Source organism: Phyllobates terribilis, unplaced genomic scaffold (assembly GCF_046119375.1).
Source record: "Phyllobates terribilis strain yellow unplaced genomic scaffold, ASM4611937v1 Scaffold_3650__1_contigs__length_73340, whole genome shotgun sequence".
NCBI classification, from domain to species: domain Eukaryota; kingdom Metazoa; phylum Chordata; class Amphibia; order Anura; family Dendrobatidae; genus Phyllobates; species Phyllobates terribilis.
The window spans coordinates 1-20,830 of NW_027366403.1; the positions used below are offsets into that span (position 1 = coordinate 1).

The 20,830-nt window shown below is 36.3% G+C and overlaps 1 protein-coding gene across 1 annotated transcript; it reads left to right on the plus strand.

The window, feature by feature from the left end:
• The first annotated feature begins 6,491 nt into the window (after positions 1-6,491).
• On the plus strand, positions 6,492-18,536 carry LOC141248371 (uncharacterized). The gene is made up of 5 exons (XM_073669350.1): positions 6,492-6,612; positions 6,694-6,877; positions 6,983-7,022; positions 13,539-14,107; positions 17,684-18,536. The coding sequence occupies exons 1-5, from the start codon at positions 6,492-6,494 to the stop codon at positions 18,534-18,536; spliced, it is 1,767 nt and encodes a 588-aa protein (XP_073525451.1).
• Positions 18,537-20,830: the final 2,294 nt, after the last annotated feature.

Here is a 20,830-nt window from a genome sequence, read left to right on the forward strand (position 1 = left end):
TAATGGCATTTAACAATTCAATTCATCCGGTCAAAGTAATGGCATTTAATGCAGAAGTTACAAGAGTTCAAAACAATAAATGACCAATAACTCATCCTACTAAAAATTAATGGAGTATTTTAAAAAAGAAATGTATTATTTTCAACTTAGTTCTGTACATAATTTATAATTCCATACGAGTATCAAATTACACAAAAAAATTTATCTGCTGATAAAAATATAAACATTTTATCAAATGTTGAGTAAAGCATATTAAAGAAATCACAACCGCAAAGTTCAATTGTATTATTTGAAAATAATGTTTAACATGAAATATTATGTTTAGATAAACAATTTATCAAATATTGAGTAAAGCATATTAAAGAAATCACACTTGCAAAGTTCAATTGCATTATTTGAAAATAATGTTTAATATGTAATATTATGTTTCAATTCAAAAATCATTTACATGACAACCTCCATGCGTACCTTTAAAATATTATAATCACATTTTCTAATATATAAATATCATGCACATATCAAAAATAATAAATGTCCTCAATATACCCTATTAAATATCTTCTGATTAATCTTAAAAGATAAAAAGAAGACTCAAGTAGTTCTCATTAGTTTAACTCTCAAAAAATAAATGACTCAATAATTCTAAGTAATTGTCTTTAGCTAAAAAAGAAATCAATTATTATTGCAATCTAATGTGTTTAACTTATTATAACAACTTGACCGAAATGACATGTTATCTAATTAAAGATAAAATTGATATATGATTATATTAAGTATGTAGGATTAAAATATAAATCTAATCTAATCTATCTATAACTAATATATTTATCTAATCTAATATCAAGTATCTAATACCAAGCATCTAATATCGACGTATATATAAATGAACTTTAAGGGGTGTCACCAAACGTAATTGAGGGCATTTTAAAGAAATTATGGGTAATGCATGTAATTTATGATTATTATGGTGTCATCAAAAAGTAATTGAGGACATTTTTAAGATATTAAGACCTATTTTCAATAAATCTATTTAGTTGTGTATAACATATATGGACGTTTACACTGATTAGAATTAGACCTATTTAACATTGTATGAAATAACTTAGAATTATACCTACATGAAATATAAATCATCTCATCAAATAAGCTAAAATATTGGTATACATAAGACCCGTGAAAAGTACAGGCAAAAAGATTCTAGGTCTAATCTTCTAATCTTATCACATATCATATAAAAAAGCACGCAATGTAATCACAATAGAATAATCAAAGTCCATGCATTGCCCGGGCCGGAATGTCCTAGTTAATCTAATAGTGTTTCTTATTATATTTTGTATTTATTTTATTTTATTTTTTATGTTTTTTTAGTTTTATGCAAATTGAAAATAGGAGCAAATTTGAAGGAAAAAGGTAATTAAATCATTAATTCTATTTTTCCAACATTTTATCCATTGGTGTCATTTCCAAGAGTTATAACCGTCGGTATTTTTTTCAAGGGTTATATCTCTCGGTAATCCTTCCAACTGAAATTTCTGTCGCTATATATTTGCGACGAGCCTCATACCGACGGATGACTCTGACAGCTTAATCTCTCGCAAACCCTTGCATCCGTCGGAAATTTACACTGATTTATCCGTAGTTAAATGCACATTTTCTTGTAATGACTACCAGGTGCAATCTAGGGTAGTATACTGGTACACTTTATAGTATTGCACTGATACACTATCTAATAATATACTGATGCACTATACTAGTCCGCACGGTCCACACTGAAAAAATAATGTACTTCCGCACCCAATCATGTCTCTCTCTATATATCCTTCGAGTATAAGATAATAATAGTCTCCCATGGGCACAAATATATCTGACCCCAGTCCCCACGTCCAACACCCAGTTGTATAATTCTTTTTTGAAATCTGTAAAACCAAACCGAATCATTTTAAAAAATAAAATTAAGGCCATTAGAAAACTACTTTACTGCCTATAAATAACGCTCAGTTATTTTGACACACTTTTTCAATAATATTCACATATATTTTGATAAGATATATTTTTCGATAAATTTATAATTCTTTTTAAATAATTTTAAAAATATAAAATTTAAATTTTAATTTTAATGTTTTTATTTAAGTGTACATGTGACAAATCATACTTTTTAAATAAATATGATAAACTCTGAAACAAAAAACTTTTAAAATGAATGGAGTATTATCTTTTCGTAGCGCAGACTCATAATGGAATTCATAAAATTTTACATCATTTACTATTACCTTCTAGTACATTTTCTAGAAAAGGTTTTCTGGTTTTCTTATATTACAATTAAATTTCCTTGAGTAACTTTCTCTTTTTTTTTGCGAAATCTAACTAAGAACATTCAATATGATTGAAAATGTAAAATCCGTATCTTAATCTTATGTATATGTTTTTAGACAAAAAGATGTTAATTGATACTATCACTACAACTAGAAATATGTGTCCACCATATATATATATAATATATATGTACTTGGAGTATAAGATAGGGTGTTTTTTTTAACTACCCCCTTTTCTACACTTCCAACAACCAATTACCCTCCCTAATTTTATAAACTAATTATTTGACCCCCTTCTATCAAAACCCTAAAATTATCACCTATCTACCACAATTTATGTCATCAACACTCAAATTATTGTCAGCAACACATAATTTTCCAAATTTTATGTCACCAACACAATTTATTTTCATCAAGCACTTAAATTTATTGTCACACACATAACATTCCAAATTTTATTGTCATCAACACAAATTATTATCATCAACACTCAACTTTATTTCAACAACAAATAATTTTCCAAATTTTATTGTCATCAACACAATTTATTGTCATCAACATTTAAATTTATTGTCAGCCACACATAATTTTCCAAATTTTATTGTCACCAACACTATTTATTGTCATCAACACTTAAATTTATTGTCAGCAACACATAATTTTCCAAATTTTATTGTCACCAACACAATTTATTGTCACCAACACAATTTATTGTCATCAACACTCAAATTTATTGTCAACAACACATAATTTTCCAAATTTTATTGTCATCAACACAATTTATTGTCATCAACATTTGTCAGCAACACATAATTTTCCAAATTTTATTGTCACCAACACAATTTATTGTCATCAACACTCAAATTTATTGTCAACAACACATAATTTTCCAAAATTTATTGTCATCAACACAATTTATTGTCATCAACATTTAAATTTATTGTCAGCAACACATAATTTCCAAATTTTATTGTCATCAACATTTAAATTTATTGTCAGCAACACATCATTTTCCAAATTTTATTGTCACCAACACAATTTATTGTCATCAACACTCAAATTTATTGTCAACAACACATTATTTTCCAAATTTTATTGTCACCAACACAATTTATTGTCATCAACACTTAAATTTATTGTCAGCAACAAATAATTTTCCAAATTTTATTGTCATCAACACAATTTATTATCATCAACACTCAAATTTATTGTCAACAACACATAATTTTCCAAACTTTATTGTCATCGACACAATTTATTGTCATCAACATTTAAATTTATTGTCAGCCACACATAATTTTCCAAATTTTATTGTCACCAACACAATTTATTGTCATCAACACTTAAATTTATTGTCAGCAACACATAATTTTCCAAATTTTATTGTCACCAACACAATTTATTGTCATCAACACTCAAATTTATTGTGAGGAACGCATAATTTTCCAAATTTTATTGTCACCAACACAATTTATTGTCATCAACACTCAAATTTATTGTCAACAACACTTAAACTTATTGTCAGCAACAAATAATATTCCAAGTTTTATTGTCATCAACACAATTTATTGTCATCAACACTTAATTTATTGTCAGCAACACTTAAATTTATTGTCAACACACTTAATATTCCAATTTTTATTGTCATCAACACAATTTATTGTCAGCAACACATAATTTTCCAAATTTTATTGTCAACAACACAATTTATTGTCATCAACACTCAAATTTATTGTCAACAACACATAATTTTCCAAATTTCATTGTCACCAACACAATTTATTGTCACCAACACAATTTATTGTCATCAACACATTTACGTATATCAGATAGTCTCTGGGAGACTATCTGCTCGTCGAGTATCTCCGAAGCTGCTCGTCGAGCTCGTCGAGTATCTTTCCGTACTGCTCGTCGATATCTTTCCGTACTGCTCGTCGAGACCCTTTGGACCCCGCAAGGGGCGCTGCCCCTTGACCCCTCGAGCCCTCGAGGGGGCACATCCCCCTCGACCCCTGCTTCATAATTGTGGTCGATGAACCGTTAGCTCAACAAGCGTGCACTCCGCACTTACCCAAACTTGTTTCCGAGCCTAACGATAAATCGCATCAGTCCTAGTAAATCACATTACGACTAAAATGAATTGATGACACTAAAATCACCAACACCATCTTCATGTGAATAAAACAGGTCAAAATTAACTCTTCAATTACGCAAAGGTTTACTCGAATCTCTTTGAGCAATAGTTATAATTTAGATTGCAATCAAACCAAATACCGAATTATGCAAAATAAAAGTAAACCAAGTGAGTGAAGTCAAGACATGGATCGAAGAAGAGCAAGAGGATGACACCGTATAAGACAAGGGGGTGAGGTGCGCGTTGTTCTCAGTGAATCCTGTCGGAGATCTTTCATTTCCCTTTCCATCTTATTTTTCTTCAAACTAGAACATCACCAGTGCAATTGGTTGTGTGCACATCCAATTAATACACTTGGGATTTTGATAGATGAAAAAAATGATCAACACTACTACAATGAACTCTAGAAATCGGATAGGCCAAACTCCAAAAATCGGACATCGGTGAGTCCGAACTCCAGAAATCAGACACCTAATCCACAAAATTCAAAAGCCACCACATCGAGCTTGATAATTCTTTCCTTTCGAGTCGGTTTTTGTGGTTCGTGGTGAATATTACGATTTGTTCATCTCCGCAACTGGACCATAAACCGTTTATGAAATTCAGTAATCCAGACAATGTCACCTACAATCAGTAGCATAGCGTAAGAGTGTGATAATGCAAACTGTATGTATGAAGAAACTGTACCTTATCGTCGTTGAGTGAGGATTCCTCTACGTTTTCCCTGTTCTTCAAGTCCATTTAGCAATCAATGTCTTCAATCACCAAAATCAACTTGCTAGCAGTTCCGACTAGTAACCTCCTCAGATCTGAATTGCACATTACTTCCTTCAGATCAAAGATATTGAAATTAAAAATGGGATTCTAAATTGCACATTACTTCCTTCAGATCAAAGATCTGAATTGCACATAAGAGAAAGTAAAAATGGGATTCTAAAGTATAAAAAGATATTGAAATTTTCATGAATTCAGTGAAAGAAGAAAAGCTAGCAAGTGGAACAAACGGGCGAAATTTGGAGCTCACCAGCAGCGGCACCGTTTCAGATCAGGGGCGTTTTCCTTATGTCCTCCAACAAAAAATCAAGTGTTCGTCTTCTTCCCCATTTCTGCTCTGAAACAGTTTACAAAGACGAAATAAGCAAGCTTCATAAGAGGGCATATTTTGATCGCCCTTAGACTAGTGTAATCATGTCGCTCTCTATGCTCCATATGCTTCCTCGACGTCAACGCTTTAATCGCATCAGTATAGTCAAGGCAAGGGATGTAATCCACACTCGACCTCTTACAACTCTGCCAACTCAATCCCGCTAGATTCGCAACCTCCGCCGCTTCCTCTCTGCCGCCTCGATCCTCCACAGGCGGATCAGCGATCGACACCTCTGGGAGGGGATCGGCCTTGACCTCCTCCACCGGAGGATCTGATGACGGAGAAGTTGAATCTGATGGCGAGGGTGATGGTGGAGATTTTTGTTGATGGAGGAGAGGGGAAGGGGATGAGAAGTAGGTTGAAGTTGAATCGGAGAAGATGAAAACAGAGGACGGAGATGAAGAAGATAGTGAGGACGAAGATGAAGGGGTACTTGCGGCCTTGGAGCAGACTGGGGAGTGAGATCTCCATGGCATGGCAGAGCGAGTCCTCAGAGAGAGTGCGTGCGCAATGGGAGAAGAATGGAGTAGGGGAATGTGAGGGAGAGAAGTTTATTTATAGGGGGTACGAAAATCTAAATTGTTGAAAGGGAGGGTAAGTAATAATAATTAAGTTAGAAAGTGGGGTAATGGGCCCAATTTCTTCTATAAGATAATAAGATAATAGTAGTCTCCCATGGGCACAAATATATCTGACCCCCAGTCCCCACCTCCAACACCCAGTTGTATAATTCCCTTTTGAAATATGTAAAATCAAACCGAATCATTTTTAAAAAAAAATTAAGGCCATTAGAAACTACTTTACTGCCTATAAATAACGCTCAGGTCTTCCGCTACTTACTCACAGCTTTTCCTCCAAACCTTTTGGAATTATAAGATAGAAAAAGAAAAATAAGAAGATGAACATTGAACCAACTCTTCCTCACACTCAGGCGAACGACGCTGTCAGTGACGCATGGGATTACAAGGGCCGCCCTGCTCGCCGGTCCAAGTCCGGTGGCTGGATCTCCGCTGCCATGATCTAGGTACTGTTAATTAATCATTCTCTTCCATTTCCATCAAATTAAGTATTAAAAAAAACTTGATTAATTAATTCTTTTTTAACAGGTGTTGAAGGAAATGAAAGGCTGACCACGTTAGGGATAGCGGTGAACTTGGTGACATATCTGACCGGAGTGATGCACTTAGGAAACGTGGCGTCGGCGAACATAGTCACTAATTTTCTGGGGACGTCATTCATGCTATGCCTATTTGGTGGCTTTGTTGCTGACACTTTCCTCGGCCGGTAATTACTTAGTTAATTACTACCTTCTTAATTAATTAGACTTAATGTTCAGTTATTTGACTCATTAGCTAGCCTGACATTTCCCCTTTCAATTTCTTGACGCAGGTATATGACCATTGCCATTTTCGCCACTTTTCAAGCAATGGTGAGAATTATCTTTAACTACTCCCTATACACATTGGGATTACTTAAATCATTTTACACATGGAGTTTTCAACGAAAATTATTCCTGTTCTAAATGTTGTTTAAGCTTGAGTTAGTTAGTTAGTTTGTTGTTAGATTTGATTCTATTGTTAATTCTATTGTTTTATCTTATTGCTTTAGAAGATAGATATAGCTTATTAAGATAGTTTTTTAGTTGCTTTGAAGATATTCTGGTTTTCAGAAGTCTATAAATTGTAAACTCATGATCAATGGAAGGGTGTGGATTTGAGTTTCAAAGATCGTGTTGTTCAATAATTGGTATCAAAGCTTTTTCTTTTGAGCAAAAGGAACGATCTCAAATTCAAAATTAACAAGGAAAACGGAAGCTATGGGAGACGACAACGGTAAAGGAAAGGAGGAGTTTTTAGATGATGGTAAAATCTCCGCCGGATCGTTCTCAGGAGTAAAGACGAGCGAAGGAGGCGGGTCGTCATCAATCAAGTGTCCAATGCTGAACTCTACAAATTATACAGTCTGGGCAATTCGAATGAAGATTCTCCTTCGAGTCTATAAAGTATGGGAAGCAGTCGAAGGAGAGATTGCTGATGAAGATAAAGGCGTCCTTGCTATGGCGTTGATTTATCAATCAATTCCCGAATCTCTGCTACTTCAAATCGGAAATCTTAACTCTGCTAAAGCTGTCTGGGACGCTATTAAGGCACGACATCTTGGTGCCGACAGAGTCAAAGAAGCCCGATTACAGACATTAATGGCAGAATTCGAGAGATTGAGGATGAAAGAATCTGAAAGCATAGATGAGTTTGTTGGGAAATTGTCTGCTATCTCATTAAAATCGTTTGAGCTAGGGAAGGATATCGACGACACCATGATGGTGAAGAAATTTCTCTCTTCTCTACCTAGGAAGAAATTTATTCACATGGTGGCCTCGCTCGAACAGGTTCTCGATCTCAAAGAAACTAGCTTTGAGGATGTAATAGGTAGGCTTAAGGCCTACAAAGAGCGAATAGCTGAGGACGACAAAGAGACTGTCGTCGAAGAGCAAGAGAAGCTCATGTTCGCTCCGTCAGACGGTGATCAGACAGGCGGAGGCAGAGGTCGGGGCGGCCGAAACAGAGGAAGAGGAAGAGGTCGTGGTAGAACGAGAGACATGTCGAAGGTTCAGTGTTTTCGGTGTGAAAAATACGGCCACTTCGCCAGTACATGCCCGGATAAACCTCTCAATCTCCAGGAGACACGGGAGGACGATCACCACGACACACAAGGCGCCGATACTCTGCTCATGGCGCAGACCATTAATCTTCATGAACGAAGTCTAAAGGTTGATGCTTTCGAAACAAGCCAGGATAATCGTGAGGTCTGGTACCTTGACAACGGTGCCAGCAACCACATGACGGGTTGTCTCGAGTACTTCACCTCGCTGGACAAGGAGATCACAGGCAAGGTCCGGTTTGGTGACGACTCCAGGATAGACATCAAGGGTAAGGGTTCTATTCACTTCCTAAGTAATGATGGAAGTAAGAAAATCCTAAACAATGTCTATTACATACCTGGTTTAAAGTCGAACATTATTAGTCTGGGTCAAGCAACCGAGTCTGGATGTGAGATTAGGATGAAGGGGACCTATCTATCTCTATATGACAAATCCGGACTTATGATTGCAAAGTCGATTAGATCAGCAAATCGATTGTACAAAGTTGTCTTGAAAGTTGCAGAAGCTAAGTGTCTGTTGAAGCTTACTGAACAGGAGAACGCTGAGCAGTGGCACGCACGACTGGGTCATATCGGGGAAGACTCCATGAGAACTATGATCACTAAAGCGCTTGTCACAGGAATCCCAAAGTTAGCACACATGTCTAAACATAAGTGTGAATCATGCCTCTTAGGAAAACAGACAAGGGACTCATTCCCTCAAGCTAGCAGCTTTCGCGCCAAGGAAATACTCGAGCTCATACATGGCGATCTATGTGGTCCTATCTACCCTTCAATACCCGCAAAGAACAGGTACATATTCGTGTTAATTGATGATAAAACTCGTTATATGTGGTCTATCTTGTTGAAGAAAAAAAGTGAAGCTTTTGAGAAATTCAAAAGCTTTCATATACATGTTGAGCAAGAAACCAAGAAAAAGGTTCGGACTTTTAGAACCGATAGAGGCGGGGAGTTCACATCAATCGAGTTCAAGGAATACTGTGAGTTGAACGCTATACAACGGCATCTAACTGCACCTTACTCACCACAGCAAAACGGTGTAGTTGAAAGGCGAAACAGGACACTCATGGGTATGACTCGTAGCATGATGAAGCACATGAATATCCCAAGATTGCTATGGGGAGAAGCGGTCAGACACGCAACTTACATAATTAATTGAGTAGCTACCAGAACGTTAGTTGATCAAACACCATATGAAGCTTTGAAGGGAAGAAAGCCGAGCGTTGATCATCTTCGTGTCTTCGGGTGTATTGGTTATGCTAAGGTTGATCTTCCTCAGATTAGAAAGCTTGATGACCGCTCTAGAAAGCTTGTGTATCTCGGAACCGAACCCGGAACAAAAGCGTACAGGCTACTCGATCCAGCAGTCCGGAAAATTGTTGTAAGCAGAAACGTAAAGTTCGACGAGGACATGTGCTGGAATTGGAGCCATAAATCATCAGGTGAAGAATCGACGAGCAGTGGTGAGTTTGAGGTAAGGCAGAGCTCGCCTGATGATATCAATACTGAAGACGAGGCGGTGAATAACGCTGAAGGTTTTTCAGACTTCAGCCATGACAACGAAAGCCACTCGGATAACAGCTATGACGAGGACATCAGCGTAAACAGTCCGACGAGCAGGATCAGTGTGCGACACTCGACGAGCAGTGGGAGGCCCTCGACGAGCAGCGTAGATAGTCCTACGTGCAGGGTTAGTGTGAGAAACAGTCCGACAAGCAGGATCGGTGTAAGACCCTCGACGAGTAGTGGAAGACCCTCGACGAGCAGTGGAAGACCCTCGACGAGTAGTGGAAACAGTCCGACAAGAAGGATCGGTGTAAGACCCTCGACGAGCAGCGTAGACAGTCCGACCCAGAACCTACGCAGGACGAGCAGGATCAGTGTAAGACCCTCTTACCTCGACGATTACATAAGCTATCCTGATGATTTCGTGTCTCTAGTAGAAACAGAGTCCGAGAGACTGTTACTTAGCAGTAATGACGAACCTTGGAGTTTCCAAGAGGCTAAGTCTGACAGCGCTTGGATGACGGCCTGTCAAGACGAATTGCGTTCCATTGAGAAGAACAAAACATGGCGTTTGGTCGACCTTCCGCCCGAAATTAGACCCATCGGAGTAAAATGGGTGTTTAAATTGAAGCGGAATTCCGACGGAACAATCAATAAGCATAAAGCTCGGCTGGTGGCGAAAGGATACGTACAGAAACACGGCATTGATTTTGACGAGGTATTCGCACCAGTAGCACGTACTGAAACAGTGAGATTATTGATTGCTCTCGCAGCTGCTAAAGGTTGGAAGATACACCATCTAGATGTCAAAACAGCGTTCTTACATGGTGATTTGAAGGAAACTGTTTATGTCAAGCAGCCGGAGGGATTTGTGGTCGCCGGAAGTGAGAAGAAGGTGTTTAAACTTGACAAAGCATTGTATGGGTTGCGTCAAGCATCGAGGGCGTGGAACGAGAAGCTTAACAAAGTCTTAGGTGATATGAGGTTTGTTAAGTGTTCTAAAGAACTTTCGGTTTACAGAAGAATGAAAGGAGAGGACGTTCTTCTAGTGGCCGTTTATGTGGACGATTTGTTCATCACTGGGTCGAGTCTTGATTCCATAGTCAATTTCAAAAGGGAGATGTCACAGAAGTTTGAAATGAGTGATCTCGGGGAGTTAACTTATTATCTTGGAATCGAAGTGTTACAGCACAAAGACGGAATCATGCTTAAACAGGAGACTTATGCAAAGAAGGTGCTTAGTGAAGCAAGAATGAGCGAGTGCAATCTGTCTCATACTCCTATGGACCCGAGCTTGAAGCTTTCGAAGGCACTGAACGAAGCCACCATAGACGAGACTGAGTATAGGAAGAAGATTGGGTGCCTGCGGTATTTGCTACATACTAGGCCAGACCTCTCGTTCAGTGTCGGTGTCCTCAGCAGGTACATGACTGCTCCAAAGGAGTGTCACGGTGCTGCATTAAAACAAGTCCTCCGGTACGTTCAAGGAACCAGTACGTATGGACTAGTGTTTAAACGCTCAGACAAGATAAGATTGACCGGTTTTTCTGACAGCAGCCATAATGTGGATGCCGACGATGGTAAAAGCACAACCGGACATGTGTTCTACCTTAATGAATCACCGATCACATGGTGCTCAAGAAAGCAAGAGACTGTAGCTCTTTCATCTTGTGAAGCTGAGTTTATGGCCGCCACTGAGGCTGCAAAACAATCCATATGGTTGCAGGAACTACTTGGTGAACTTATGGATAAAAAGGGGGAGAGAGTTACAATACTTGTTGATAACAAGTCAGCTATAGCTCTCACCAAGAATCCGGTCTTCCATGGAAGAAGTAAGCACATACACACTCGGTTTCACTTCATTCGCGAGTGCGTAGACAAGAATTTGGTAGAAGTTGAACATATTTCTGGAGATATGCAGCGAGCTGATATTCTCACCAAGGCATTGGGAAGAATTAAGTTCAAAGAGATGAGAGAATTGATTGGAGTTCCGGAAGTATTGGAAGATAAATTCAAGCTTAAGGGGGAGAATGTTGTTTAAGCTTGAGTTAGTTAGTTAGTTTGTTGTTAGATTTGATTCTATTGTTAATTCTATTGTTTTATCTTATTGCTTTAGAAGATAGATATAGCTTATTAAGATAGTTTTTTAGTTGCTTTGAAGATATTCTGGTTTTCAGAAGTCTATAAATTATAAACTCATGATCAATGGAAGGGTGTGGATTTGAGTTTCAAAGATCGTGTTGTTCAATAATTGGTATCAGAGCTTTTTCTTTTGAGCAAAAGGAACGATCTCAAATTCAAAATTAACAAGGAAAACGGAAGCTATGGGAGACGACAACGGTAAAGGAAAGGAGGAGTTTTTAGATGATGGTAAAATCTCCGCCGGATCGTTCTCAGGAGTAAAGACGAGCGAAGGAGGCGGGTCGTCCTCAATCAAGTGTCCAATGCTGAACTCTACAAATTATACAGTCTGGGCAATTCGAATGAAGATTCTTCTTCGAGTCTATAAAGTATGGGAAGCAGTCGAAGGAGAGATTGCTGATGAAGATAAAGGCGTCCTTGCTATGGCGTTGATTTATCAATCAGTTCCCGAATCTCTGCTACTTCAAATCGGAAATCTTAACTCTGCTAAAGCTGTCTGGGACGCTATTAAGGCACGACATCTTGGTGCTGACAGAGTCAAAGAAGCCCGATTACAGACATTAATGGCAGAATTCGACAGAGTCAATACTAAAATCATTTTTTAATTATTAACTAATTGGCAATCAAAAAATAGTAGATTGTCTTTCTACACTAGAGTTACCTCGCAAATATTCCTTCTATTGTTAAAGTCATCTTTTTTATGGTAGGTTAATCAATTCTCTCCATTAAGGAGCAGTTTAAATAAATCGGTTTTTCAAATAAGTTAACTAATAACGGAAAAAAGTGATCTATTCTTGATTTACAAACCCTTCACAATAAAAAGTGATTATTTTAATGATTTTATTTTATATTTTTATTTATCTTACTCACTAGAAAAATTTTCATGTAAACTGGATGTGAGTATTTTTGGACAGCTGAGAGTATGTGAATGACATAATATATAGGTGATGAACCCTTTAAGTTTGATAATTGGAGATATGATTTTACGGGAGGATAGCTAGAGGGTTCATCAAGTAGGGCTCAAACTCATAATCGACACATACTTTTATAACATTTTAACTACACATTTATACATAAAGATGGTCCAATTTTCTTTTGATATTAAAGAAGTATTAGGAAGAAGGACAAGTTGGTAGGCTTAAAAACTGACCGCATAGGCCCTTGTTTTATTATATTTGGCTTACATTGATCATTACAAACCAATACTAGCATTCAATAGCTAGCTAATAGTCCTTCTAGTGATAACCATGGACATTCTATCGACTACGCGTGCTTTTTAGAACTATTTTAAGAAAGTATATATTTCAATACAAAAATACCTTCTAACTATAGATATGATCAATAAAAATATCTAAAATCTAAAATCTTAGAATATTAAAAAAATCATCATCATAATGTTTTTGTAGATTTGGCCTTTTATTATATATAGTCGGGACCAAATCAATTGAAGTATATATTCTTATATATTATATTTGATCTAATAATTTTAATAAAATAGGGATGAATATATAAATTGTTCATTTTTCTGTTACATTAATTTTAAATATGAACAATTTATATTAATTAATAATTTATCTCACAGTATTATAAATATTTTTTAAAAAATATGTCGTAAAATAACATATCATAATATGTTGAGGGAGCCATAATATTAACAATATCAACCAAAATCCCATCTTTGCGACCACCGCCATGCACGGTGGCGAACGAGTCCTGCATACCAGCATCCGGAACCCAACTGGGAGTCCTATACCTAGCGTTGTACCTTATGGCGCTAGGAACAGGCGGAGTAAAGTCAAGCGTATCAGGTTTCGGGTCAGACCAGTTCGAGGAAACGAGCAAGGAGGAGAGATCACAAATGACCAAGTTCTTCAGCTGGTTCTTCTTCTTCATAAACATAGGCTCCCTCATCGCCGTCACCGTTCTAGTCTACATCCAGGACAACGTCGGTCGGCAATGGGGATACGGGATATGTGCCTGCGCTATTGTAGCTGGAATAGCGCTTTTCATGGCGGGGACTAAACGGTACCGTTTTAAGAGGCTTGTGGGTAGCCCGTTGACTCAGATTGCGGCAGTTGTGGTGTGCGCTTGGAAGAAGAGAGGGCTTCAGTTACCTGAGGACTCGTCGGAGTTGTATGATGTAGACGATGTTGCTACTGTTGGGAATAAGAAGAAGAAGCAGATGCTGCCACGTAGCAAAGAGTTCAGGTTTTGTGATTCTCACTTCATCTTTGATATTTTAATTTATAAAGACATATCAAATAATATATTAAGTTTATAAAAAATATTATTTTAATATACTGTTATATATATAACTTGCTGATATAAATATCTGATTATACTAATTAAAGAAGGATATATGCGTAACTTACATTTTTGATGTAATAATGTATAAGAAGATATCAAGATAACACTTTAAATTAAAAAATTATTATAATATATAATTATGTATGATATTAATATTCACTTATACTATTTAAAAAAAATATATGTATAATTAGTATTTCAGACTTATACATATGACATACACATATATCAATATCAAATTAAAGATCAATTACACATCCATTCAATATACATATTGTTGTATAAAAGCATCACAGTAATATTTAGTAGACTTCGAGACTTAATAGCTATCAAATTCAGTATATAAAGTATCATTTGAAACTACGAATCATTCATAGACATGCCGAAAGATTAATATATATATATTGTATTGACTGATTAATGCAATTTTCTAATATTGAAGTTTCAGTGTTATGTATACTTCATTAATATTATAATCTATATTTTATTACTTTTTCTATTACTATTATTAAGAAAATGTACTGGTTAGTGAAAAAATATTTTTAGAAAATCTGCTGGTCTAATCGATCCGGATAGACACCAAACCAAAGTTCAAACTATTTTGTAAAGTATGGATCGAATTAGAATGTGTTGAATCCGGTTTTCTTTAACTTTGGTACTTCTCAACATCCCTAGATTAAACTATTTCGACAAAAATGATTTCCTTTCTAAGAATTCATACGACTATTAGGTGCATGATTGATTTAATTATAGTCACTAGCTAGTGAATAGAAATCTCAACTTGTATTGTTCGCTTCTTTTTTTAGTTTGATTGACTTTTTTCTTATTAGTTCATGAGGTTTACAACTTGCGATGTCAAAATCATTAGCTTTAATGAAGTTTTGTTTCGTGTGTGAACATATAAATGAATATATATATAAATCTCTCTATATATAAAATAATTATACAAATTAGAAAACAATGCAAATTAATATATATCGTCCATTAAGAAATTAGTACCAGACTAAATGATTGCAATATCACTATATTTTTTTTATCTAGCCAACACTGGAGACCCCCTTTACGGACGACTCTCTATATATTTATACTATTTATCTTTTATATAAAAATAAATAATATGCTATACTTTTTCCAAATAATCAGAAAACAAATCGAAATATGATACTATATTTGAATGGAGAAGTCTATCGTGGTAAATGAGATGTAGATTTCCGAAATGTCTAATATTCCAGCGCGGGTTCGAAACTCATAAGTTGTGTAGATTGCATTGTTTCTTGATTACCGGGTTAAAGAGTGATGGGCTAGCTGCATTAGCCGGGAATTAGTTGGCTCGCTACCTCAATAGGCCCGGCAAAACAAATAAAATTTTATACACCTAATCAATTACTCCCTTCGTCCCAAAATGATGTTCTCATTTCACTTATGTACACTATTCATACTTTTACATAATATTCTTGATTTCTCTCGATATATACGGAAAAACATAGTCATGTCTGATTTTGTTTTGTTTGTCTCAATAAGTACTTTAAATACATATAAATTTTATAATTTTTATTGACATATATTTGGAGATATTTCACACAAAACACGCATAGTCAAGACCAAATGGGATCATTAAGGATCGGATGGGAAATTCGCATTTCGTAAACATTAATGTGGGACAGTTCCTCCCCCCCCCCGTCACAATTCGTGTAACAACTTCGTTTTAGACGTTGTATAAACGTATCATAATCCGATTTGAATAATATAAGCCGACCACCGAATAATGCCTACCCTAATCAACTTGCTTTATATGGACTAATAATGATGGAATCTCTTCCACAAAGTTAGGTTAAAGTTGTGGGATTTGTCATACGGCAAGCCAATGAACATGTTTTACACTTTTGAATCTATATAATGGCCAATTAAAAGCTGCAATTTTTCTTAATTGTCAAATGAATACACCGAGTGCACGTATAATAATCCGTGCACGGATTTTAATTGATGGCTCAGTTGTTAGTGCGTATATTGCTTTAAAAAAAAGTTTTTAGTGCGTATTTACCAATAAAAACCTTATAAATTTTATCCTAAAAATCGTCAATTATTAGTTCTAACTCATATTTATCTATAAAATGAAAATTGATTAAAATTATAATTTATTTTGAATTAATTATGATGATATAACTAGTGCAAACAAAAAAGATGAGACCTTTAAAAAACATTAGAGAACATTTAAGTTGTATAGTTAAAGTAAAAAAACTAATAAATAATAATTATGTATAAAATTAAAACTAAAAAAGAACATGCTAATTGTGTTGAAAAGTCATATAATCCGTATCTTTTATGTAGTATGGTATTTAGATTTGTAACCTAAAAGGTTTATATATTTCAATATTAAGATAACAATAAAATTAATTTTTCAGTTGCGTTATTTTTATAGAATCTTCTAGTGTGTATAAAAATAAATATTACAAAACTTAAAAATAAAAATTTAATAATTGATTATAAGTTATTTTTTGTTGTTTTTGGTTAATTATTTTAGTTTTACCATATTTTTTAAATTGAAATGATACATATGTATAGAAATGTGAAAAAAGCTAGAACTATTCTAATATAAGAATATTGAAAATTTGAAACAAACAATCGAAACGGATCTAAAAATAATTTCTTTTTTTACCTGTAGCCGATTCCATAGAAGAAGAATCTTTTATGGGTCAAATGAATCTTTTAATAATACTCCCTAATGAGTAATGACTTATTGGACTGAAAGCCCATCAATTGTGATTATAGTAGCCCCCGCATTTCCCTTTACTTTGGAGTACCATTTTCTCCTCGTCACACTTTTTATTAAGATCAACCTATGGAGGATACGAGGGGTTACGCTCTCGATTCTGACTTTTTTGGGTCCATAGTTATACTATTCTAAAGTTGATTAATGAGCTAAAGTCATGTGCATCTGAAATTTGATTGGATCTATACAATTCTAAACTTTATTTTGAATATACCAAGGACCGTTCATTTAATGTAGATACTATAAATATAGGTTCACGTCTGCCTAAAAGATCAATAGAAAACATACGAACAAAAGATAAACTTTAAGACTTTTTTGAGTGATAGCGATTTAAAGTGCATATCCCATGTAAAAATAATAAATTCATTTACAGGTACTTTTTCTCCTTTAATCATATATATACTGGTACAATTGCTTTTTGGTAGCTAGCTAGGTAGCTCGCATAATCTAAACCAAGAAGGCATGTTTGATAATCAATTATTTTAAATTGTTGATTTAAAGTATTTATATTGTTTTATTTTCATTCTTTCCAAAAGAAAAATATAACTTATGAAATGGAAAAAAAACTGTTTATAGTTAGAAGAGCATGAAGCCAAAATAAAATATTTATAACCAAGCCCTAGTTATTAACCGGCATCACATCTTAGAATGAGACCATGTAGGCAAACTGCAAACATACATGCATTAACTGATCCAATAATGTGCAGGGCCTTAGACAAAGCAGCCATAAAATCAACAACCGACGACACCAGCAAGCCAAACAAATGGACCATATCAACGATAACAGACGTGGAAGAAGTAAAAATGGTGGTCAAAATGGTGCCAATATGGGCCACAACCATCATCTTCTGGACAGTCTACGTCCAAATGAACACCCTCTCCGTGGCCCAAGCCTCGACCATGGACCTCCACATGGGCCCGAACTTCGAGATTCCTGCCGCCTCCCTAACCGCGTTCGTTGCCATCGCCATCCTTGTGACAGTTCCTCTGTACGACCGGGCAGTCTCCCCCATTGTAAACCGCTTCCTCCCTAACGGGCTCACCCCCCTCCAGCGCATTGGATTAGGTCTAGTTCTCTCAATTATCGGGATGACAGTGGCCGCCCTGACAGAGGTGAAACGTCTTAGGACGGCCATGGCACATCCCGAGGACAAGATAGTGCCTCTTTCTGTTTTCTACATCTGCCCGCAGTTCCTAATCGTGGGGGCTGGAGAGGCATTTACGTACATCGGCCAGCTCGACTTTTTCCTTAAAGAGTGCCCTAAGGGCATGAAGACGATGAGCACAGGCCTTTTCTTGACCACTTTGTCGCTAGGGTTTTTCATCAGCTCGGTTCTGGTTACGATTGTTCAGTCGCTCACGGGTCATGTACACCCCTGGATCGCGGATGATCTTAATAAAGGGAGGCTATATAACTTCTATTGGCTCTTGGTTTGTCTTAGCGTGGTTAACTTTCTTGTGTTTTTGGTGTGTGCGAAGAGGTATGTTTATAAGGAGAAGTGGCTTTCTATTCAAGGCTTCCTCAACGAAGATGATGATGATGGCCCGATTTGTCATTGATTACAAGAATGACGCATCATATGTCAATGGGACATATTTATGTATGTATGTATGTGTGGTGGAGTCATTTTTCAATTGTAGTATAGTGTGGTACTTTTGTGAAGTACGTAAGATATAAACGCAACGCAAGAGAGTGTATGCATCTCTCGACGATGTTATCACTTAGAATATGAGTAAATGATGTCCATACATAGTCCCTAACTTTTTTTATTAGTGTTCAATGTTAGACCCTATGCTTTTAAAAGCTCAAAATAAGTCCCTAACCTTTTTAAGCAACTAAATAGTAATCCATCTGTTAAAATATAAATCTAACCCTGTAATATTTTTCCTAATAACGTTAAGATTTGACAAATGAAATAAAATGTTGTATCTTATCTGTGCTCATACACGTACTCCTCTCAGCTTATTCATATTCTCATCTTCTCAAATGACCTGACTCAAAACGAATCAGGTCTCAGAAATCACTTGCATCCTAACCTTGTTTATGATGAAGGGGAACTCTAGAAATGTACCCAAATCACTACTTTAAAGAATGAAAAAGCTTCAAGTGAAAATGAAATGACATGAAGAAAATTAATTTCTAATATGATAGTTAATTACGTGCAATATGTTGGTAACCTGTTATGCTGACCCATCAAGGTTGTTAGTTATGCTGACTTAGCTTAGCTTGTTGTTACAACATTCTTCTATTGAGCTCCGTTCCTTGTTTTGTTGTTAAGAGATTAGTGTAAGCTTGATAAACACATATTAGAGATTGTTCTCTTTGCTCCATTCTCTCATCTTCCTCTATCAATTCATACTTCTTCTTCAAGCTTTCTATCTCAATATTGTATCAAAGCAAATGTGATCACACTGCTCTCTTATCTCCGTTCAATCTTAGTTAGCGATCAATAACTTTCCACTGCTTTTGATATGAGATCTCAATTGGTGATCTTGATCAAATCTATCATTCTTCATCTTTTTCATCTGTGTTCATTGTTTTTTCTCTATCTTTTGTTTCTCAAATCAGTCAACTATGGTGACAATGATTCAGTCACCATAAAATGATTCACGAAGACGTGAAAATGTCATTGTTTCTGACATTCAAAGTCTTATGTTCATACATCCGTCTGAAATCTCTGGTGTTAGTGTTACTACAATTCAATTGACATGTGATAACTATATGAAATGGAGAAAGTCTCTCCTTAAGGCCTCATCTGTTAAGAACAAAACATGGATTATTGATTAACCGTTTCCAAACTTTTTTATTAGTGTTCATCTGTTAACCACATTTCTCTTACTGAGTATTTCACAAAATTAAAAGGTTTATGAAAACGGATATCTATGGTTGCCACTCCTATTAGCTGTGTTTGTGGCGAATGTAGCTGTAATCTTAGTATCTCTTATATATATGATACCCATATTACCCTTTGTATGGTTCTAGAATAGTCTTATGAAGCACTATATAATGTAATGGCCTAGAGCATTGTCATTTTGAGGAAATACAATTAAGAATTCCTTTATGGTATCAGAGCACTAACAGACAAATGTCTAGCTCACCTTCCCAAAAATCCTGAAACCCAAAAAAAAGGAAGCTTCCTTTACCTACCTTCTTTACAGCCGCCGCCACCTATGGCTCCTACCGATCCCACGTCTTCCTCTGCCTTAATCAATCCCACAGTTGTTGCAGCTTCTTCTCCTCCTATTCATTCCTTCAATCACTTCATTACAGTAAAACTTAACCAAACCAATTTTCCTATTTGGAAAATCCAGATCTCACCTTATCTTAAAGCTCACAATCTATTCGGTTTTGTTGATGGAAGCAACTGCCCGCCGCCGCCGACCACAGATTCAACCGGAGCTCAGGCGCTCAGTGACTGGACTGCACGAGACCAGTTGGTGATGGTCATCCTCTGCGGCTCCCTGTTTGAAGGTGTTCTCACGCAGGTTATTGACTGCACCTCAGCAGCGGAGATATGGGCCACCATCCACCGCCTGTTTGCTGCACAGTCCACCGCCCAAGTCGTCCAAACCCGCCGGAAATTAGCGTAGCTGAAGAAGGGGTCTGAGTCCATCATTGATTACTTCAACCAAGCTAATAATCTTTGCTCCCTTCTCTCGACCGCCGGAAAGCATGTTTCGGATGAGGAGTTCAGCACCTTTCTCCTAGCCGGACTCGAGACGGACTATGACGCGGTGGTCACCGTCATCTCGACCCAGGTACACCTACCCTCCCCCATAGACATTCTCTCTCACCTGCTGCTCCAGGAATCAAGGCTCAAACGACAGACTGAGTCTTTTCAACACTCAGTCTC